Source organism: Telmatherina bonti (assembly GCF_933228915.1).
Source record: "Telmatherina bonti genome assembly, chromosome: 5".
NCBI classification, from domain to species: Eukaryota; Metazoa; Chordata; class Actinopteri; order Atheriniformes; family Telmatherinidae; genus Telmatherina; species Telmatherina bonti.
The window spans coordinates 18,524,180-18,547,771 of NC_136623.1; the positions used below are offsets into that span (position 1 = coordinate 18,524,180).

The window sequence follows — 23,592 nt, forward strand, 5'->3', positions numbered from 1 at the left end:
AAAGTTGAAAGCACATTATCCAATGAGAGTGTTTGTGGTCACTCAGCCAGACTTGGAGCAGCTTATTGGAGTTACTATGATACTATGACAGATTGCCTCAGCCTTGATTCAAGCTCAGCAGGCCTCTTTGACCTGCACATAGCACTGCTGGTATCTGCTCTACCTGTCTGAAAACCACATAGGAATAACAGTGAGAGCTTTTTGACTTCTTGGCATAGTCTTACAACCAGGTGGATGCTCACTGAGTATTATGGTCTGTCACCAGTGGACTTGTGCCCTGGAGACCATATGACTGTTTTTTTTTTTTTTTCCTTTCTTGTCTTTTTAGGTGTTGCATATTATGGGATGTATGCTGCCACTGCTGGAGTATTATGGTCTGTCTAGAGGAGTGGGGAGGGGGTGTTACCATGACAACGGGGTTGCTAAGGGGGCTGGGACTACTAGTGGAAAGGGGAAGGAGTGTGCGTGCTGAGTCTAGTGCATGCATGTCTAGCACTGGAAGTGTAAGTGCGTGCGCGCGCGTGGTGGAGGGGGTGGGGGCAGGCTGAGTATTATGGTCTGTCCGTTGCGAGGTAACTATGCAGAGTCCTGTGTGAGTGTGGGAGGGGGTGATTATTATGGGATGTCTGCCCCCTTTGTGTGTTTGTGAGGACGTTAGCTAAGCGTTGCCTGTAAGGTTGGGGAGAGAGAAGAGGGGGACGGAGCCGCGTGTTTTGGGTCAGTGCTGGCTGTTTTCATTTTTTTTTTAAATAACAAGGAATATCCCACTGGGCTTAGTGAATGAATGCTAGATGACAACAACACAGCCTAATTGGTATCAGTTCTTGCAGCAAGAGGCAACACACCTCGAGCCGGGACTACAGTAAGTTTCCAACGTGACAAGGTAGGGATTTCAACGCTTAAACTTTTCCTTCATAGGCACATTTAACTCGACAGGGCCAATTTTCTGTTTATTTATAAACTATCGATAGATGTCACACTTAAGTTAATACAGCCGTGTGTACAGTATGCCTGAAATAAAACATCATGTCCAAGCGGAGATAATCTTTTAAATTATTATAATTATTTAACTAGTTTGAGCAGACAGGTGGACAATTACATGTTCTATAAATAATAACTGACCAATCTATCTACCTGAGCTATTTACCATTATTTATTTATTTTTCCAGCTCCCACCACCCCCTCCCTTCCTGGACACCCCCGGTCCATTCTCCACCAGTCCCACGTCATTTTCCCTCCTCCCTCGCGAACCGAGGAGCAAGCTTTAGTAGGGATTAATTTGACCAGCAAGGAATACAATTAAAACGTGGTGGAAAATGTCGTGCAGCGAGGATGAGAGGGAAGACTTTGGAGCTGCAGAGGAGCATACACTTATCCACGGTAAGCGCACCTTTCCTTCCTTTCTTTCTCTTTAGCTCCTGAAGAAGGTCCATCTGTGTAACTTGAGCTCGCCTTCAACGCGATGCTAGCGTTAGCCTGAGCTAGCCAGGAGTAGTCGGCTCGTCCGTCACTCGCCATGATAGATTAGTTAGCTAACTTGGCCAGCAAGTGTTTAGAGTTATCTCTATTTTTTAACCCCTTCTATACCGGGGTACACCACAGTATCCTCACGGGTGTGAGTGCGAACTGTCAAAGTTTCAACAACAAGAAAGCAGTTTTAAGTTTCAACCTGAGCTGTTGTGGCATTCACGTTGTGCATGTGTGCGCGCGTGCACGGGCTTTTGCCAGTCGTGTCAGTGCGCGGTCTCCTGGTTTTTTTTCTGCTCCGGCCTGCAGCAGCGGTGCATGCCCGCTTGTACCTTCTCACTAAATGCAAGCGTGTCTGTGGCAGATGAGGACGAGCCGGAGGATGCTGTGTCTGACGTAGATGAGGTACCCAAGTCAAAGAAGAAGAAGAAGGCGAAGAAGAGCAACCGAGAGAGCAGGAGCAGCAAGAGGCAGAGACCCGTCCGAGAGGTGAGTTTGCTGTCCTGCACAAGTTTAGCCGCTCTACATATTTTTTCAAAGCTGTGTCTTACGGAAATAATTTTTTTATTAAGATAACCGCCTGAAACGACTTCAGAAACCTTTTTGTTAAAACTCTCAAGGCAGAAATTATCAATACGCAACCAATACTGCATGACAAAATTACATGTTTACTTTATTACTCTGTTGAAAGCAATATGATCATAAATATAAATAAAGAATTAATAAGATATCCAAAATTAATGAAGAATTTTATTTCCCTGTGAAATAAATATTTAATGAAAATATCTTTGGTTATGACAAAATACATCTTAGTATTGCTGCTATTTAGAAACAGTATAAGCAGGCTTGTCCAAACTTTTGCTCAACAATTCAGACTTGTAAATAGTTTAAGGAGCACAGCTGTTTGGGGCGAGTTTTACCACTGTGGGTATGTGGGAAAACCTATATTCTGTTAGATATGCAGATATGCATAGCTAGGATGTGTGTGTGTGGTTGCCTGCTGCTTTCTAAAAGTTAACACACCAGAACACTTGCAACAGATAGGAGATTGGCATGTTACAGATTACTAATTAGTTATGCTATAATAGTTAAAAACTTTACATAGTGATGCATTTTTGTAGCTGAATAAAGATTAATTAATGATGATCGATAAGATTTGTTTGTTTTTTTCATATATTAATACACAGGTTAGCCACAACATTAGAGCCCTTTTTGCCATTTTTATAGTTAAGTGAGTAGCACTTCTTGTTTGTGTAATGCAATGTTGTTTCATTCAATTTAGCTTTATTTGGATAGTGCCACTTCACCACAGTGTCATCCCAGGTCACTTTACAGGCACATCTAGTGGAAAAACCTTCATACTGAGATTTCACATGGATGCTTCTTTGAAACATGTCTCCTACCTTTTTAGAGCAGTCATTAATCTCACATGACAAAACACTCCCCCTTTAGTCACAGCATCCACCAATGGAACAACAGCAGGATTCTCAAAAACTGATTACATACCAGTTTGATAGGATTTAATGACTAATGTGGGACTCAAATTCAGTCCACAAAGACCCAACCTCACAACCCTGAAAGCACCAAGGATTTGTTGGTAACATCCCCATATCAGACACTCCAAGGTGCCTTCAGGTGTGTCAGTGGCCTGACTGATCAGAACCTTTTCCTGCAAAAGAAAACCTATTCGGTAGTAGGAAGGTGGCACAATACAATGCTGTTGCCCTGATTCTGTACCAATTTTTTGAGTGCCGATTCAATTTAAATTGCGATTCTCAAAATTCTGTGATATTGATGATTTTTGTAGATTTAAAGACAACAACAAAAAAATGTACAAATGTTTTTTTTCTTGTAATTTTTCTTGATGTCAATTAGGAAAAAAACAACACAGTAGCCAGACCATCATCCTGCTTCTATAATGCCCAAATAGACAAGTAAAAAGATCAAGAAAAATGACAACATTTTTTATAATAGATAAATTGTGTTTATCTGGGGAAAAAAAGCGTGTTTTTTTTTTTTTACCAAAAAAAAAAAATTTTTTTTAAATTGTAAAGCAAAAAATCCTGATATCCTGATTCGAGTTGATTTCCCACCCCTACAAATTAATTAATATGATCACTTAAAACCTGATTTTAAAAAATGTGATTGGTTGAATTGTATAAAAAGACATTAATTAGTTACGAATGGACTCGCACTGCACTCTGCATAACAAGGCTGATTACAATAATTCTTAATTTCCCAACCTAATAGAGTGACATAACCTTTACAAGAGATGAGGCAAAATACAAAGGATGTATTTTTAATTTCCAATTTATAAAACCTTGTAAGCACCAATGTCTCTGTGTAATTAGCAAAGTGGTCCTTTATCTTGTAGGAGTTGCCAGTCAGCTCCCCAGAGCAAATTATTGGACTGGAGGCAGTGGAGAGGGATGCAGATGAGGGATGTATGCGGTCAGAGAGTGAAGGAAGTGATTATGCCCCTGGGAGGAAAAAGAAGAAACGTTCAAGCTCTGCCAAAGACAAAAAGAAGGGAGGTGGGGCAGGAGAGAAAGGAACTTCAAAGAGCAAACGTAAAGATCCAGACCCAGATGATGAGGATGATGATGAAGATGATTGCCAGGTAACAATTGAGAGGAACTTGTGCACAGCATTAATAGTTTTTTTTGGGGAAGTTAATGTGTAATTCTGATCTTTTTATATACTTTTCTCTTCCATCATAGCCTAAAAGCTCCACCCAGCTGCTGGAAGCCTGGGGCATGAAAGACATTGACCATGTCTTTACTCAGGAAGACTACAACTCCCTTACAAACTACAAGGCATTCAGTCAGTTTGTTAGGTGAGTAAACTCCTTTCAAGTAGTGCATTGATGCAGTTGCCTATAAACATATATAATTCACAAAATTATGAAGAGCAGCTGTAATTACTGTCCACTGTGTGTTCTTTTAGACCTTTAATTGCAGCAAAGAACCCCAAAATTGCTGTGTCCAAGATGATGACTTTAATGATGGCTAAATGGCGAGAATTCAGCACAAATAACCCATTAAAGGTATTGCAAATCAGATTTGTTAGCAAAATAAGTTAGTTCTTCTATAATTTATGTAATGTACTCAAGTGTTTTACATTGGAAGTTCACCCACTGTATTGTGTCTCATTGTAGGGTTGTGCCACTGCAAATGCAGCCCTGGCAGCGGCTACTGTGGCTGCAGCTGTGGAGAACATGGTGGTTTCAGGGCCTGATGGAGGGACAGAGACTGCTTCCCCTGCATCTGCTCCTCCTCCTCCTCCTCCTCCCCCTGCTCCTCCTGCTGCTCCAACACCTGCCGCCCCTCCAGCACCTCCACTCCGTAAAGCCAAAACCAAAGAAGGAAAAGGTGAGGAAGGAAAAAAAGCAGATATTTCCGAGTTTTAACAAAAAGGACTGTTCTTTAACCTAGCCTATATTCTATTATATTTTTCTATCTACAATTAAGATTGACTGAATATATGTAAAAAACATTTTGGTTATTGTGTGTTCTCAGGTCCAAATGCTCGCAAGAGGTCAAAACCTTCAGCTAAGCCTCCTCCTAAACAGAAACCCAAGAAAGTGGCGCCACTAAAAATCAAATTAGGGGGACTAAACAGCAAAAGGAAGCGCTCCTCTGTAAGATATTGTTTTTGTCATTCACTTGATTGTAGACCTATATTTTTTACTTTTATAATCAGTAGAATCTCATGATGATTATTATACAGAAATAAGAGGCTCATGGCTAATTCAAACTAATTTTCTTCTCTATGTCATTTGATTAGAGTGATGAAGACGAACCTGATGTTGACAGTGACTTTGATGACGGGAATTTCTCTGTGTCCGATGGCTCCAGCCGCAGCAGCCGACCTAAGAAGAAGGCTAAGAGTGCAAAGAAAAAGAAGAAAGGTTTGCGACAGAGTTGTAACTTTGATAAAAATGTCTGCTGTTTGTGTTTTCATGCTGGATAAAAGAATAGGCATGATAAAAGAGTCAAGGCAAATGTGAGGGATGTTTTTCTGTACATGTCAGTTTACTGAAGCTAATTTCCTCTGCTACCTTTCCATCAATGTCTGTTTTTAGTGGAAACAGAAGACGGAGATGGCTATGAGACTGACCACCAGGACTACTGTGAGGTGTGTCAGCAGGGAGGAGAGATAATTTTGTGCGACACCTGCCCCAGAGCTTATCACATGGTCTGTCTGGACCCTGACATGGAGAAGGCACCTGAGGGCAAGTGGAGTTGCCCACACTGTGTGAGTACCTATATCTGATTATGGAAGTGTGGATTGGCAGGGAAAGAACTGTACGCATCTCGAAATGTCTTTGTGTGGAAGTGGATTCCGAGAAAGTGGCACTAAAATTGATTTTGCCCAGCAGTAATTTTGACCAGTTTTTGTGCTCTGCTTTTTGTCTTTGTTCTCTGTTGCACCCCCCCCCCCCCCCCTTTTTTTTTGTTCCTGTGTATGCTCTTTTTATTTCTCACATCTGATTCTTCCATCCTCCATTTTCTCATTTGCCTCTTCTCTTATTCCCTCCTTTGACACCACACACAAACATGTACATGCATGAAATCCAAACTCCGACCCACCTTTTCCTTGCTCCTGAATCCCCCCTCCCTCTTTACTTCCATTCCGTTCCACATACCTTCCTCCTTGTCTGCCCCCCCCCCCCCCCCCCCCCCTTCCTCCTCCGCACCTACAAACTCCTCCTCCTGTTGGTGATTCTGCTACTAGGAGAAGGAGGGAATCCAGTGGGAGGCAAGGGATGATCTGTCTGAGGCCGAAGGGGAAGATGATGACGATAGGAGAGATGATGGGCTGGAGGAGGAAGATGATCATCACATCGAGTTTTGCCGTGTGTGTAAGGATGGCGGAGAGCTGCTTTGCTGTGACACCTGCCCCTCCTCCTACCATATCCACTGCCTCAACCCTCCTCTCCCTGAGATCCCCAACGGAGAGTGGATCTGCCCCCGCTGCAAGGTGAGGACTGTGTGCTGGCAGATCAGAGTCAGCGCATGCTCACATTTGCAAATCCCATGTTCTGCTGAAGAGCCTTTTTTCTTAATGGAGAAAAGTTTCCCTGTTGTTTTTTTCATAAACTCCCACAATTTCAAATTAGCTCATTTCACCATAATTATTCTTTTAAAACTAATATCTTACAGCTGTCTTATGTTGCTTTTCTTTAAAGCTTTTTTAAAAAATTATTTCTCCTCTTTCCAACTTCATATCAGTGTCCACCGATGAAGGGCAAAGTACAGAAAGTTTTAACATGGCGCTGGGGGGATCCGCCTGCACCCATGCCTGTACCTCGGCCTGCAGACCTGCCTGCTGACGCTCCAGATCCCCCTCCAATGGTGGGCCGCAGAGAGAGGGAGTTCTTTGTCAAATGGTGCAATCTGTCCTACTGGCACTGCTCCTGGGTGAAGGAGCTACAGGTACTGCTCTCTGTGACGTCCTTTGATTTATTGAATATAATCTTTTTCTTTCTTATTGTTCTTGCTCAAATTTCTCAAATCTGCATCACAGTTTTCTTGCGTCTTCATTGTTTTCTACAAGACCTGCTTATTACTCTGCGTACTTCTGTTGCTCTTCCCCAGTTGGAGCTGAATTGCCAGGTGATGTTCCGTAACTATCAGAGGAAGACCGACATGGATGAACCACCGCCTGTAGACTTTGGAGGAGAGGGTGACGATGACAAGAGCACCAAGAGGAAGCACAAAGATCCTCTTTTTGTGCACATGGAAGAGGAGTTTTTACGTTATGGAATCAAGATGGAGTGGCTGATGATCCACCGTGTCCTTAACCACAGGTAGGAGACGTGCAACAAAGTGACGAAGCATGAGTTAAGTTAAGAAATTATTTTCACTTCGCACTTTGAGACCATGTCTTTTAATTTCTTTCAATACATAATTTGTAATTGGTTTGTTTTAGTTTTGATAGGCATTACTGCACTGACTGAAATGTTTTGATTTTCTAAAGAACAAATTGTAAAAGTTCAAATAACAGAGTAAAATAACACATTCAACATACAAATGCACTAGTATACACCAACATTGTTAACCCTATCTTTTTTTTACATGATGTTCATGTTAGTGTTGATAAGAAAAACAACGTACATTACCTGATCAAATGGAGAGATCTCCCATACGACCAGTCGACCTGGGAGAGTGAAGACATGGACATTCCTGAGTTCGACCCCTACAAACAGACTTACTGGAATCACAGGTATGCAGGAGCTCAGGGTCTGCTCTGCTGCTTTCTGCTCAAATTATGCAAAAGTTTTGCAGTTATATTTAGTTAATCACATGATTGTACATTTTCTTTGTTAGAGAGCTAATGATTGGTGAGGAGGGCCGCCCTGGAAAGAAGCTCAAGAAGCCAGTCAAAGTAAAAAAGGCAGAACGTCCACCTGCTAACCCAGTCGTAGATGTGAGTATGACTGAATTACCTTTTGGGTATTGAAATTAAACCTTAATTTAATTGTTTCATATAATTGACGTTGTTAACTGAACAAAAGTAGGGCAGATCTGTTTTTAATGTTTTTTTTTTCTCCAGCCCACTATTAAGTTTGACCGGCAGCCTGACTATTTGGACAGTACCGGAGGGACCCTGCATCCCTACCAGCTGGAGGGGTTGAACTGGCTGAGGTTTTCTTGGGCTCAGGCCACAGATACTATCCTTGCTGATGAAATGGGTTTAGGCAAAACTGTTCAGACTGCAGTCTTCCTCTACTCATTATATAAGGAGGTAAGAAACTCAAGTCACAGGCTTTTTTGTCATTTGAAGTGATAACTTGTACATGACTAACAAGACTAAAAGTGTTTTATTTATTATTTTTCATAAATTGTATTTTTTCTGCGGTTTATTTAACTGTTTGGTCCAGTCTCTCCTCCCCTTTCAGTCAGTATTGGTGGTTGGGGTTTCAGACATATGACATACACTAACTTTGTCCAGTAAAGGGGATGAGTTCTAAGTAAGAAACTACATCCTAAAGGCAGGACAAAACATATAGTCATTTCAGATTATTCACTTGAGTTGTAAATATGTAACATCATCCCTCTTAGTTCTGATTACAAATTTCTCTTCCAATGTCACAGGGTCACTCCAAAGGTCCATTCCTGGTCAGCGCTCCCCTATCCACCATCATTAACTGGGAGAGGGAGTTTGAGATGTGGGCACCTGACATGTATGTGGTCACTTATGTTGGTGACAAAGACAGCAGAGCTGTTATCAGAGAGAATGAATTCTCCTTTGAGGGAAATGCCATCAGAGGAGGGAAAAAGGCTTCAAAGATGAAGGTAGGAAAGCAAATGGGATCTTTAAAAAAGCATTGCATGAAAACAGCCATCAGAAAGTTATTAGTTGAAAGTTCAATTCAATTCAACTTTATTTATATAGCGTCAAATCACAACAATGCCATCTCAAGACGCTTTACAGACAGAGAGGAAAACATAATGAAAGCCAATTCAGGAGACATACATGTTAATAATACAACACTGTTACTGGGGGGGGGGGATTAAAGAGAGAGATAAAGAGAAAGAAAAAGAAGCTCAGTGTATCAGGAAATGTCCCTCAGCAGTCTAAACCTATAGCAACATAACTAAGGGATGCTAACCATCCCTAGCTATAGGACTTATCAAAAAGATAAGTCTTCAGCCTAGTCTTAAAGGTGGGGCGGGTGTCTGCTTCCCTGACACTAACTGGGAGCTTATTCCATAAGAAAGGGGCCTGATGCTGCAAGTTGTTTGTATAATGATGCTAACACATCTTACTTGGGTTTATCAGTGTTACTTAAGTCTGTCTTTCTCTGCACTTTACAGAAAGACTCAACAATTAAGTTTCATGTTCTGCTGACTTCCTATGAGTTGATCACCATTGACCAAGCTGTGCTGGGCTCCATTGAATGGGCTTGCCTGGTTGTTGATGAAGCACACAGACTCAAAAACAATCAGTCCAAGGTAAAAGAGCACAGATGTGTCTATGCTGCTTTTCCACTTTAATTATTATCAAGTGTAAGATTTATTGTAACGTCATGTTTCTAACCTTTCTCTGCCCCTTTTCAGTTCTTCCGAGTGTTAAACAACTATTCACTGCAACATAAGCTGCTGCTGACCGGCACTCCTCTTCAGAACAACTTGGAGGAGCTTTTCCATTTGTTGAACTTCTTGACTCCAGAGAGATTCAAGTCAGTAGCTGTGTACATTTCATGCTCACAGAAGACATGGCTGTTTTAGTGGATTTGGCCATGAAACTTTCTTAAATGCTTTTTTTTATTTTTCTGTAGTAACCTGGAAGGGTTTCTAGAGGAATTTGCAGACATTGCCAAAGAGGACCAGATTAAGAAACTTCATGACATGCTGGGACCACATATGCTCAGAAGGCTGAAGGCCGATGTCTTCAAACACATGCCTTCAAAGACAGAGCTCATTGTTCGTGTGGAGCTGAGCCCCATGCAGAAGTAGGTGATTCCAAAATGTGCTGCTTCTGAAGTAAACTTGTGCTGATCAATACTCCTTTTGTCATTATTCACTCTTTAAATTTTGTAGTTGTTTGAAGTGATTTGCTTTGTCTGAAAGCTGTGTTTTATTTTATTTTCTTTGCTTTGCTTTTTTGTTACTCAGGAAATACTACAAGTTTATTCTAACACGCAACTTTGAGGCTCTGAACACTCGTGGTGGCGGAAACCAAGTCTCTCTTCTAAATGTTGTTATGGATCTGAAAAAGTGCTGCAATCACCCCTACCTCTTCCCCGCTGCTGCCACAGTGGGTTATTTTTACAGTGAAATGTTTTATTACTGAATCATATCTAATCTTTGACTGTATCTAATGCAGCAATTTCATTCTAATGTCAGGAGGCACCAAAGCTTCCAAACGGCATGTATGAAGGCACTGCTTTGACGAAGGCTTCAGGAAAGCTAATGCTGCTTCACAAGATGATGAAGAAGCTGAAGGAGGGAGGCCACAGGGTTTTGGTTTTCTCCCAGATGACCAAAATGCTTGACCTGTTGGAAGACTTCCTGGAAAACGAGGGATACAAATATGAGAGAATTGATGGCGGAGTGACTGGCAACATGAGACAGGAGGCCATCGATCGGTTTAATGGTAGGATGTGTGTTCAGGATGTGTATTAGCCTTGTAGGACATATGAGGTGATTTTTGTTTTGTCTAATTTGAAATCTGCTCTTTGTCCCAACAGCTCCTGGTGCTCAGCAGTTTGCCTTCCTCCTCTCTACTAGAGCTGGCGGTTTAGGCATTAATCTTGCATCTGCTGACACTGTCATTATCTATGACTCTGACTGGAACCCGCACAATGATATCCAGGTATGTCAACCACAGGTTTAACCTCACAATTATGTCATGGTGCTTGTGTAATCGCTGATGAGGTCATTTACTTAACAGGCATTCAGCAGAGCACATCGTATTGGCCAAAACAGGAAAGTGATGATTTATCGCTTTGTGACGAAAGCCTCTGTTGAAGAGAGAATCACACAGGTTTGTTTAAAGAACTTTATTTGTCAAAACTGTGTTAAGAATGTCAAGATTTTGTGATAATATGTGATCATATGTTTCTTTTCCATCCTTTTATCTTCTTGTAGGTGGCAAAGAAGAAGATGATGCTTACTCACCTTGTTGTTAGACCCGGCCTCGGCTCTAAAACAGGTTCCATGTCGAAGCAGGAACTTGATGACATTCTTAAGTTTGGGACTGAAGAACTGTTCAAAGATGAAGTTGGAGATGGTGAGACAATTTTAACTCTCTACAACATGTTTTTCTTTTCAGCTATGAGCCAGATTTCTGTCTTTAGAGCCAGCCTTGGTTTAGAGAAGCGGTCGGACTGAAAACTAGAAGTGACTTTTCGTTTCTGTAACTTCTAAAACAAGAAACCACTCGTATATCTGATGATACAAGTTTCAGAGTAAATTAAATATAACTTTCTGCTTCGCTGCTCTCCTCTACTGATACTCCTTTAGGGGACAACAAAGAGGATGACAGCAGTGTGATCCACTACGATGACCAGGCGATTGACCGTCTGCTCGATAGAAACCAGGACGCCACAGAGGACACTGAGCTCCAGAGCATGAACGAATACCTCAGCTCCTTTAAGGTTGCCCAGTATGTGGTCAAAGATGAAGATGATGAGGTACAGTTTAAGCGTAGTTTTTTAGCTTTTTAACAAGTAATTAGGATACCCCTTTTTTAGTGACAAATTTCTGAAATGTAAAAGTAAATCCACAGGTTTTCTGTCTATTTTAATCCTATATTTATTTATGTACATTACTTCTGTTCTTTATTATAGGAGGAGGAGGTGGAACGTGAGGTGATTAAGCAGGAGGAGAGTGTTGATCCTGACTACTGGGAGAAGCTGCTTCGTCACCACTACGAGCAGCAGCAGGAAGACTTAGCCCGAAACCTGGGCAAAGGCAAAAGAACTCGAAAGCCAGTCAACTATAATGACGGTTCCCAGGAGGACCGAGGTATAAGACAGGGTACAGAACAATAATATATAATGCAACCTCTTCTTGTATGTGTGTGCTGTGGTGTTGGTAGATCGGTGTTTGTGTGACGTGCTTGTGCAACTTTTTAAGAGACAATGAAAGTCTTGCATGAAGTTAAATGTGTTGTTGTGACCTGTATGTCTGCATAAATATGTTAGTTAGATTGTAAAGGTCTGGTATATCTATATATATCAAACCTTTACATATGTGTGTGTGTATATATGTATATATAATATAGTTTTGTTTTATTTTTAAGAAAACAGTAGTCATTTCTGTTGAGTAAAATGGCAAAATTTTGAAAATTTTCCTAGGAATTTGATTTTTGTAAGGAGAGGAAAAACCATAATTTTGCAGATAATGATTAACTTCTGATGATGAAATGAACAATCAGTTGAATAAAAATTCATCACCAATACAGCTCATTTGAAGGAATAAGCAAAGCATATCATAGGTCTTCCATTTTTCTCTATGCTCTTTATTATTGTGAGCCTAGAGATTTTCAGGAGAATGCGTTGACAATTTTCCTTTTCTTTTTTCTTTTGCTGCTAACACAAAGCACTTCACACCATGAAAATCTGTTTTTGTGATGCATTCTCACTGCTGGAAAGTGTCATATGAGTAGGGCACAGAGGACATGAGACATGATGCTGACAGATTGTGGAAGTTGCTATATTTAGTTACAGCAAATCACGAACAGCAGATTGTGGCTATTTGTTATATCTGTTATATTATTTACATGTAAATCAGCATATTCTCAAATCATTTAGGCAGGCTACTAGTTTTGTTTAAACCTGTTTTCCTTTCTTTTACTGCCTCTTGCCAATATTTCTGTGATGACTTTGCTGCAACTATGTCATGCATGTTGAATTTGAGGCTGTTAAATAATTGTAAAACTTTATTTGACAGCATCAGGAAAAGTCACAGTTGAATATTGACCAGTTTGAGATTATTAGATATTTATTCATATTTTCTTTGTGTTTTGTTTAGACTGGCAGGAGGATCAGTCAGACAACCAGTCAGATTACTCTGTGGCCTCGGAGGAGGGTGATGAGGACTTTGATGAACGTACTGAAGGTAAGGCTCACACAGTTGAGTTCTGCTGCTTCGACATAGTGTTTGTGTATCTGCTAGTCACGTATCTGTATCTGATAGTCACAGTACTACATCATTTTAAATGTTCTGTCCAATACGTCCTCAGTATATTTTACCCTCACAATTATGTCCATGTAGAGATGACGACAGTGTAAAGAAAACTGTTAATGTAACAGTCTGAGTGCTACCTGTTTAGTGTAAAACAGTGTTGAGCAGCAGTCGGTGTTTATGAAGACTCTTCACTGCTGATTAGTGTTTCAAAACACGACCAAGATTTATAGATAAAGGCAAAAAAAAATAAATAAATAAAAAAGATTTTCATACCTGTTTGAAACAGTATGCATAAAATCCAGCAGATTTTATTGAGTGATTCAGCAATGTTGATAAATGAAACTGCAATTACTGCTTAAACATTCTGCTTGAGACTGTAAGCGTGAATGCGACTGTACATGACCTGTCGAGCAACGTTTACTGGATGTGACCAGGGGTATAAAACATTACACAACAGGAAAATTAAAGGAGCTACAGCTTGTGGTCTGCTACTGTTGCTGACATCACATCCATGTTGCAGCTCTGTTTGTTTCTGTTTTCTAATTAATTGTTCTGTCCTAACACTACACTGGATCTGTAGTTTTAAAATGGCTCTCACAAAGTTTTAGTGTAGTTACGGATTGTCCAAGTTAAGTCGTTGAGATCTACCTTCCTGCAACTTTTGGATGCAACACTTGTTCAGCACACCTAAATCAAATGTTTTGGAATAAGCATTTTATTTAATTAATTTGTTCCTTTGTCATAGCAAATGCTCGCAGACCGAACCGTAAAGGGTTGAGGAACGACAGGGACAAACCTCTGCCTCCACTGCTGGCCAGAGTTGGTGGGAACATTGAGGTAAGTAAACTCCATCTTGTCTTTTAGGGCATGTTAGTGAGAAGCAGAGGAATAAATAATAAATGGGGAAAGAATAATTTAATCCTGGAATTCCATGTTATATATATTTTCAACAATTTCATATGGGTGTCAGAGGTGCAACGACATTGTTTTCAAAGTGTATTGCCCCATATTCAACCTCGGTCCCTAATTTAAAAAAAGTTGTAAGCTCTACCGAGAACAGGCGGTTTCTGTAACTGAACCATTAAAGGTTAATTTGCAGCACCTGTCCACGCCCACTCCCCACTGCTTTCGAGGAGGGGATACAGCTGGTGCCTGCTGGGGCAGGTTCAGTTATCTGGGGGGCGAGTCAGTGGCAGTAATCCACTACCAGGGGATTGTTTTTTATTTTGCCTTTGTAAGGTGGCAAAGGAAAAGATTGCAGACTCACCCATTTGAGTACATATTCTCTACAAAGTCGAACCAGCAAGTGAGAGATGTGACAGAATTGTCTCATACAAGCCTCCTACACAGGCTATGGAAACACACATGACTAAACCTAAAAACTTTTAGAAAGGGAATCTTGTTAATATGGAACTTTTAATGTGAGCTTGATTTGTTTTGACCTGTGAAATGATCTGTCAGGTGTTGGGCTTCAATGCACGGCAGAGGAAGGCTTTCTTAAACGCAGTTATGCGTTATGGGATGCCACCTCAGGATGCTTTCACCAACCAGTGGCTGGTCAGGGACCTGCGAGGGAAATCTGAGAAAGAATTCAAGTAAGTGTTCAGTGCTGTTATTTTTGCCCTGTTCCTATTGATGCAGCTGCATATCTGACTTCAACACTTTTGACCACAATGTGTTTATTGTTAACATAATCAAAAACTGACAAGTATTATAATTGGATTAGATGAGCTATTTTATGCCTTAAAATCCTTCAGTTTTCTCTTAAGATGTTTTCATGAACTTTTTGTAGACCTATGAACTATTTTACTGGATTATTGCAGATGTAACAAGACCATTTTTGTTGCACTTCTGGAGAACGGTATCACTTTAAATTTTATTCCAGTTGCGACTGGTCATATAAGTGTTCACTGCATTTACAATTATGATAGTTGCCTGGAACCGTATAAATCATCCAGTGGTATATAACCTGTATTAGTGCTTTGAAGAGTGACTGAGTAAAATACATATTTGTTTGTCATGTCCCAGTCCCACTAGTGTACCTACATTTTAATTTGGGTGCACTTTAAAAATTGTAGGTGGATGAGAAAACTTTTTTTGGTTGTTCATTTTATTGCATTTCATGGATCATCTTTTGATCATTACACATAGATATAATAGTTATTTAAGTTATTGTGAAAAATAATGAGGTTTAGAAAAAAAAATTTTGGTTTTTATTTGAAGTATGAATGTCAAGTAGAAAAAAGAGAAACATTTTAAATAAAGTTAAAGTGCAGCTTCACAGAGCTGAATGTGGCTGAACTGAAATGCCTCCTGACGTTGAGCAGCTTCTGGGAAATTTTCCTTTCTGGATTTATATGTAATCCTTTTCCTTTATTGCTATCTTCTTGGACTTTTGTGTTCTTTATCCATATGAGTGTTTGAGCAATAATGGATGATTAGGTGTGTGTTGTTAATTTGGTTAGGTAATATGATTGTGCATGAGAGGGCTTTTAAACATTTTTTTCTTTGATGTTGAAATTTTAATTTGACATGTAATCACTGTCGATTACGGCGCTGTGCACAAGCCTTGTGACGAACTTCTGTTTTTTTTCCAGTTATCAGCAAAGTATCTCGTCTTTGCCATAATTACTTATTCTTTTCTGGCTCTATACACATTCCTGACAGTACAGCTGGTCTTATTTTGTTGTTGATGTTTTATTTTGTTTCTAACTGACTGGAGCGGGAATTAAACTAGAAACTTGCCAGTTTCTGGCAAAAAACGGAAGTTCGACATGAGGCTTGTGCACAGAGCAGCATTGTGCAACAATTTGATTTGATCTTGATAAATTTTCATTCAGATATTTGAACATATTTAAAATGTTTTCACACGTGTCACCCTCTTCCTTTGCAGGGCATATGTGTCTCTTTTTATGCGTCACCTTTGTGAGCCGGGTGCTGATGGTGCTGAGACTTTTGCTGATGGCGTCCCACGTGAGGGTCTGTCAAGGCAACATGTGCTTACTCGCATCGGTGTGATGTCACTCATAAGGAAAAAGGTATGCTTCTGGTAGTTCCCAATGCAAAGTTACTGAATACCAATCTGTTTAAGTGTGTGGTTTAAAGCATTCAAATGTTAATACACCGATTGAAAGGTGGGCTAACAGTACTGATTAACAGGTGCAAGAATTTGAACATGTAAATGGTCAGTGGTCAATGCCCTGGATGGCAGAGCTGGAGGAGAACAAAAGGGCTGCAGCTTTGGCTGCAGGTGAAGACCCAAAAACCCCTTCTACAGGGACCCCTGCAGACACACAACCCAACACTCCTGTCCCAGGTAAACACACAGACTTCACATTGACTCTAACATTTAAAAAAAATACTTTTATAATGACTTTTTTTGTATCTGTAAGCCGTTAGTTGATGGCAAAAAAGATTACAGGTACTAAAATTATACCGTTTCATCATTCAAGTTTTGATGTTAAATAAACATAAAATTAAGTTTTTTCTTTAAAATAACCCAACGGGTTGCAAGGACCATTTTTCAATGTCTTTTGTTGATGAATTTGTTGTTCAACATTAGTTTGTCTGATCCTTACAAGAGCTTTACTTAAACTGCCGCCCTCTTGTGGATGCCATCAGAAAACTTCACTATTTCCTGGCCAACAGAAATCTTTTCAACATTATGAAAATTAAATTAAATGAAATATATCCTTTTTTGTGCCTTTCCCCACAGAGGATCTGTCTAAAACAGAGGACAAAGAGGACATGAAAAAGGAGGGAGATGATAGTAAAGCAGCTAAAAAGCTAGATGATCCAGAGGTAAGTTCTGCTATTATCTCAATATTAGCTATTAATTTATTTAGTGGAAGCAATGATATATTTTTTAAAAATTACTACCTCTCCCATAGATAATTGAGATCCCAGATGAGTCTGAAAAGTCCCCAGCTCTTGAAAAGAAAGAAGACTCAGCTGCAGAGAAGGAGGAGAAACAGGAGGAACGAGGTGAAGTTAAGGAGAAGGAAAATGAAGATAAAGAAGAGGTGGAAAAGTCAGAAGCAGTAGAAAAGGATACCTCTACCAACAATAAGGCAGAAGTCTTAGAGGGCAAGATGGACTCGGAAGAGGATAAGGCCAAAGGTGAGATGAATGGTGATTTTTTTCATTGGTTTTAATTACGATCTAACATTCCAGGCTACTTGGTGTACGTTCATCATAGATTTTAATCAGTCTGTTTTGTAAAAACAGTTTGCATGATGAACATATAAGAGCTGAACAATATATAAAAAATTTAGCTTCATCTGAGCATTGCCCTGCACAGTATACATGTCGCAATGACTGCCTAAACTACAATAAATAGTCTCAATTTGCATATTTTAAGGAAGTGAGGGGAGGTTGTTCCCTGCTATGCATTCATTCATGCGGTGTATTTCACGGGTGAATCAAATGAACTCCTACTGTCCTGGATGCCTGCTCCATGTGGATGCAAATAGCTGTGCTAATAGAGCACATAGATAAGTACAGTGATGGTTGAAGCAACAAGAAATTGTGTCTAAAAAAAATGAGCACAAGAGAGATGACGTACTGCAGACACAGGTAACCCTGCAAGAAATGGTTTGATGCTTGTGTCATCTATCTGGAAAAAGGCAAATCCCGCTGCTACCACCAGTACAATCACAAGGAGCTGTATGAAGAGATAATAAAATCTGGCCATAGCTAGAACAATTACTTTATAGTTGTATTGTTGTAGCTAACATTATCACATTAAGTCAAGCAAAAGCTGTAAAGTTAAACAGCCTCCTGTCTGTGCATGATTGTTGTGTGGGCATCAAATTTTATTTATCAAATCATATCGTCATGTCAACTTTCAACAAAAAAAAACAAAACACTATTTTTAAGTTCAATATATGTTTATTATATTAATTATTCATACATTATGTGGATAAGCATTAACAAGAAGACAGACCGCACAAGAGGATCCAAGTAATAAACATAAACAAAAATTTTCAATAATGTGTTATAAAAATCTAGTTTTATATGAAGTTAATAAGGGAACATAATGCCAGTAAAAACAGTCTCTGACACTAAACCAGTAAAAGATTATTTTGATTTTGCTTTACCCAAATATAGTGCAAAATATAACTATTATCACTGACTATTTTAATGTTTACTTGTGCTTTTCCTGCAGCTGAAGAAGGCAAAGATGAGAAGATGAACATCACTTCACCCACAGAGGAGAAAAAAGGTTTTTATACACTGAAACAAAGTCACTCATTCAACACAGTAATGACACAGTTAGGGAACTTTTGACTTGGTGGGTTTGAGTTTTAAGTTATTTTTACGAGTCAAATGTAGATTTACTCTTCAACATTTCAGCTTTGTCATTTTTAATGTTTATGTTCACGACAAAATTTACACTCGATTGTACTGAAGTTACTTTTTGCTGTCAGAGCAAAAAGACGAGAAGGACGGCATGAAAACAGACGAGTCTGGCAAACTGCAGAATGGAGAGAATACCAAGGAAGGAGGAACAGCTGCACCTGTGGTTAACATCAGTGAAGAGAAGAAGAAAGCCACCAAACAGAGGTTCATGTTCAACATTGCTGACGGAGGATTCACAGGTGGACACCTCTTCCTTTCCCTTCTATTTTTCTTTGTTTCATTTCCGCCTATTCTTACCGATCTGCCCTGTTTCCTAGAACTTCACTCTCTGTGGCAGAACGAAGAGAGGGCTGCCACAGTTACTAAGAAGACTTTTGAGATTTGGCACCGTCGCCATGACTACTGGCTGTTAGCTGGAATCATACAGTATCTTTTCAAACAAGCGATTGTTGAACTCTGTTCTACTGGGTAAAAGTTTTTCTGTAACTCAAGGTTAATGTTTGAGATTAGCTTCTTGAATACTTTCCAGTAAATGTTTTGAAAAAAAGAAAGGCAGAAAAACTATGTCTCACCACCTTAGTGATATTCACAGACACACATGTCACTTGTGTTAACGGTGGTGTAAGTAAATACAGTACAGTAGCAATAAATTACTGTAAAAAAAAAAAAAGCCAACAACACAGAAAAGTAATGTGTGGTGAGCAAAACACAATTGAATTTTTTTTTTTTTTTTTTTATGTCAACAAACATCCCCATCAAAATGTGCCTGGCCTAGTGTTTAATCAACTTTCCCTTCAATGAGAAAGGGTGCCCACACTGTTGTCAGTTACTGGGTATGAAATGAAAAATACTTTTATTAATCCCTTTTATTATTAAGGGAAATTCAATATTGTTGTATATAATTATCTTGAGGAGGTCTTGTTCCGGAGGCTATAAAGGCATTTTGTATAAAGGCATATAGTATAAAGGAATACTATTTTGAAAGGGAGCTGAAAATGGTCCACAGTAAAGTATCCTAGATATATCTGGTCCCCTAGTCGATGACAGATCACATACAGGTGTCTTGTTATTCTTAACAATGACGTCTCAGACATGGCTATGCTCGATGGCAAGATGTTCAAAACGATGTGCGGTTCGCCATCATTAATGAGCCCTTCAAAGGTGAGATGAGCAGAGGAAACTTCCTGGAGATCAAGAACAAGTTTCTGGCCCGCAGGTTCAAGGTGAAATAAGTCACTGAATGTTGCATGTGGACAAAATTCTGTGTTGATGTCTGGATTTTCTTTTCTTGTCTTTTTTAGTCATGTCTGAGTATTATTTCTGGTTGATGTTTTTCTGCAGTTATTGGAGCAGGCATTAGTGATTGAAGAGCAGCTCCGCAGGGCAGCCTACCTGAACATGACTGAGGACCCGGCTCACCCCTCCATGGCCCTCAACACCCGCTTCAGTGAGGTAGAGTGTCTCGCCGAGTCCCATCAGCACCTCAGCAAGGAGTCCATGTCTGGAAACAAGCCTGCTAATGCAGTGCTTCATAAAGGTAAAAACATGCTAGATACACAGAAAGGGTTCTCATGTACTTTACTTAAAAAGTACTGTAGCCTTTACAGGTTTTGTTGAGGAAAAAAAGGGAAAAAAGGGACAATTTGATAAAGAATGCACAGAAAACTAAAATAATTAGTTAATAATGACTGTTTACCCCAATTAATGATCATCTGTTTGACTCTGGGTGGACTTAAACCTTGTTGGGGTACACTTTTGAAAGCTTGTGCAAGGTCATTTCATACATTTTCATTCTGTTTGTCCTTGTGTGTACATTTATTTTTAATTTGATCCATCATTTATACGGGATCTCCTAAAAGAGATTCAGAAGGTCAGCCACCTCTACATATATGCATAACTTGTTGAATTCCGGTTAGTGTGCACACATTTGCCTGTAAATGAATCATCTCATTTAGACATTTGCTTCCATCTTTACTTTTGCATTTTACATTATTTTGAATTCCGGCAAGAAATAAAACAATTCAACTCCAGATTTTCAACACACCCACAAAAAGATGCCAGAAGGGAGAAAAAGAACACACTACGACCACAGCACATAAATGCAGACAATGAAAGAGGAAAGAGTGGAGTCCAGAAGCTCACTCAGCTAAGAGTAGTTTCTCAGCTGCCTGGGCCTTTAATATCTGTACTGGGAAAAACATTGAACCCTTTTTTATATGTAAACATGAACATTGCCTCTGACAAATGTTTGCTGTTAGTCCTGAAGCTAAAAGTAAAGTTTCTCTCATGCTTAAGCAGATTGCAACAATTTAACTGTTTTACATCTTTTGTTCAGTTGCAAATTAATAACAGGGTGTGTCGTTGTTGTCACAATGATCTCCTGTGATGAAACGTGGGCTGAAACAACCACCAACTTCTCTATTTTACCCAGTTAGGTTTGATCAAAAGGAAAAATGATAATGGGAAAGCCTTTATGTCTATATACTTGAAAAAAAGAAACGGAACCACTTTAAATGCCAAAAAATCTGATGTATAATGTCACAGAAAGGGATTTTTGTGTATAAATGTTAAAATGATCTACAACAGGAAGGAGTGAAATGTACAGTCCAATATATATCGTGAACCTTTCATGGTTAAACTTATCTGGATTAGATCAGAAATGTTAGATGTCACTTTTAAGTTACTCATTATTGTGTTGTCTTCAGTTCTCAAACAGCTTGAGGAACTGCTGAGCGACATGAAAGCAGACGTCACTCGTCTCCCAGCCACCATTGCCAGAATACCCCCTGTGGCTGTGCGGCTGCAGATGTCTGAAAGGAACATCCTCAGCCGATTGGCCAGTAGGGGCCCGGAGGTCACAGCTCAGAACCAGTCACAGACCTCACAGCAGCTGCAGGTGCCACGTTGACCAGTCACCTCGCTCATTTCTCACCAACCGAGGCTAGTCGCTCACCTCACCGCCATGTAGCAGACGTCCTCCCCCTCAACCACCATGTATAGCACAGTCAGGTTAGTCCTCCTTGCTCTACTCCGACGACTACTCTCTGGACTCAGAAGAGCATCAGCTGTACTGCTGGACTTTGTTTTGAAAAGACTTCAACTGTAGAATAATGATGGGATTATACTGATGAATCTTTTCTCTCTTTGTGAAAGCCTGAGGACAGGCTTTCTTCTGGGGTCAGATTCAACTCTTGTGTTGTAAGCACTGAACTGCAGGCAGCTCCTCTGACCTGTCCTGACAGCAGGGTCAGACATGTATAAGTAACATGTATGACGACGCATCGGACAGACCAGAACAAACGTTTGGAGTATACTGGCGCTTTGTAGTGACTTCTGGATTATCAGTGAATTCAAGGGATGTTATTGTGTTCATATTCACCTTTAGGAACTTGTGAAAAGACCAACGTTTTGTTTAGAAGTCATTTATGTTTATTTTTCTCACCTGTATGTGAGTCAACAGAATGTGTGCACGTCTGCGTGTTTCCTGGATGTGTGTGTGTGTGTGTGTGTGTGAGAAACAGGGCATATTAAAGTGCATCCCTACTGCAGAGAGCCCCGCCACTGACAAACTGTTACTGTCACTTTTGCATCAGTCAGTCTGATCCGTTACCTCTTGTGTCTGACCCTCTGCCTGCCCTGTCAGGTGACCTGATCTGGGATCAGCTATTCATGCACACACCCAAACCAGCACCTTGACATTCCTAACTGCACCGCAGATTTGCTCCCTGGGAAGTTTCCTGACACAAACACTATAACTCCAAAGGTACAAGGACAGTTTTGAGAATGATGGCAAACTTATTTAATTTCTTACTGTCTATTGTTATGTTGTTCTTCATCATGAAATATTATTATTGTTACCACCTTGTTGTTTTTATTGTTGCTGTTTGTTTTTATTGACAACAATAAAAAGTCAACAGTTCCCTGATCATTCATCTTCTTCGTTAGTTTTTTCTACAATTTTTTTTTTTTTTTTTTAGCATAGCATCTCCAAAGCTACAATGTGGATCGTCCTGAAATGTGGCAAAGATATTCATCTTGTTCAAATAGGTGATACATTAAATGAGAAAAACGTGTAAAAATGTTTTGTCAAGTGTTTTTTGCTCCTGTGGTTGGACTCCGCAGTTCTCTCTCAATCAGAGACACCATGTTCACCCAGTTTCTATTCATGGTTAATAGTGGTATGTAAGCTTGTATTGTTAAACAAACTAGTCAATACTGATATTTGCTTGGGTAAAATAAACTGTTGAATACTGATAGCATTTTAAGATGGTGTGAATGTTCACACCATACACAAAATAACACACATTGTCAGTTTACGTAGATTTACATAGATACTTTGAAATATACATACAAACAAATGAAATACAAGCAAGTAAGCTGCTGTTTGTGGAACAGGTCAGGAGAGGAAAGAAGGGGACAGGAACACAAACATTTTCTCCCAAAAATGGGGTAATTAAGAAAAATTAGAGAAAATTACTGGGCGGGCAGACTGGCTGAGCTGAGTCTTGATATCTTATCATAAAAGCAAGTTGGAGGCAAAACATGAGTCAGTACGATGGTAAGAGTCTGCAGATAGAAAATGTACAGCTAACCTGAACTTTGACATACATACACTTCTATCATGTAATATTACACTTTCAGGGAGTTTGTAGTAAAAGGTGGAGAAACCCTGAATGTGTCCTCAGCTCACAGGAGAGTGGACTTGACTCATTTTTCCCAGAGATCCTAAGTGCTGGCAGGAGAGTGGAGTCCACACAATGTCTTGTGGGTGAGTTGATCTTTTGTCTTACTCTAAAGTTTATCTCCCTTTACTTGTTCATTTTCCCCTTGACATTTCTGTCACCAGTATGTTGTGGTGTTACCTCTGCCTTTTTCAGCCCTTTTCATTTTAAAATATCTTTCATCTCTCTGTTGTGGATTCCTTCCGCCATATTGTTTATCTGCATTTTTCCATCTCAAAGTAGCCAAAACCTAATGAAACTTAACAAAACTTGGCCTGGATTGAGGATTAAGTAAAGCAGATGCAATTTTACATGTAGAGGGAAAATTTTCTTACTTTCTAAAATTTTCACTGCGTCCTTATTGAGTTCTGCACCTCACGTTCCCACTCATTTTTTGAATG

At 39.8% G+C, this 23,592-nt stretch overlaps 1 protein-coding gene across 2 annotated transcripts; it reads left to right on the forward strand.

Annotated features, from left to right (window-relative positions):
• Window positions 1–654: 654 nt before the first annotated feature.
• chd4b (chromodomain helicase DNA binding protein 4b) lies at window positions 655–22,390 on the forward strand. 2 transcript variants are annotated; one of them, XM_079240308.1, is made up of 40 exons: window positions 655–883; window positions 1,170–1,380; window positions 1,832–1,956; window positions 3,842–4,087; window positions 4,188–4,303; window positions 4,414–4,513; window positions 4,625–4,838; window positions 4,986–5,107; window positions 5,254–5,377; window positions 5,552–5,724; window positions 6,205–6,450; window positions 6,702–6,905; window positions 7,068–7,279; window positions 7,564–7,695; window positions 7,800–7,899; window positions 8,026–8,217; window positions 8,568–8,768; window positions 9,291–9,428; window positions 9,534–9,655; window positions 9,755–9,928; window positions 10,092–10,233; window positions 10,323–10,572; window positions 10,667–10,791; window positions 10,870–10,962; window positions 11,067–11,208; window positions 11,442–11,611; window positions 11,768–11,957; window positions 12,954–13,040; window positions 13,855–13,946; window positions 14,571–14,704; window positions 16,003–16,147; window positions 16,269–16,425; window positions 16,825–16,910; window positions 17,000–17,228; window positions 18,277–18,333; window positions 18,539–18,709; window positions 18,788–18,896; window positions 19,561–19,693; window positions 19,812–20,007; window positions 21,176–22,390. In XM_079240308.1, exons 2-40 carry the CDS (start codon window positions 1,317–1,319, stop codon window positions 21,376–21,378), a joined length of 5,916 nt encoding a protein of 1,971 aa, XP_079096434.1. In that variant the 5' UTR covers window positions 655–883; window positions 1,170–1,316; the 3' UTR covers window positions 21,379–22,390. The 2 variants fall into 2 exon arrangements, with proteins under 2 accessions (XP_079096434.1, XP_079096435.1); XM_079240309.1 differs by having other exon boundaries at window positions 11,768–11,945.
• Window positions 22,391–23,592: the final 1,202 nt, after the last annotated feature.

What these genes read in the sequence shown, in the direction of transcription:
- chd4b (XM_079240308.1), top strand. Translation starts at nt 1,317, where the DNA reads ATGTCGTGCAGCGAGGATGAGAGGGAAGACTTTGGAGCTGCAGAGGAG. An exon ending in CTGCTAACCCAGTCGTAGAT is followed by an intron (nt 7,900 to 8,025) that starts GTGAGTATGACT and finishes TTTTTTCTCCAG; the next exon opens with CCCACTATTAAGTTTGACCG. An exon ending in TGTCACTCATAAGGAAAAAG is followed by an intron (nt 16,148 to 16,268) that starts GTATGCTTCTGG and finishes ACTGATTAACAG; the next exon opens with GTGCAAGAATTTGAACATGT.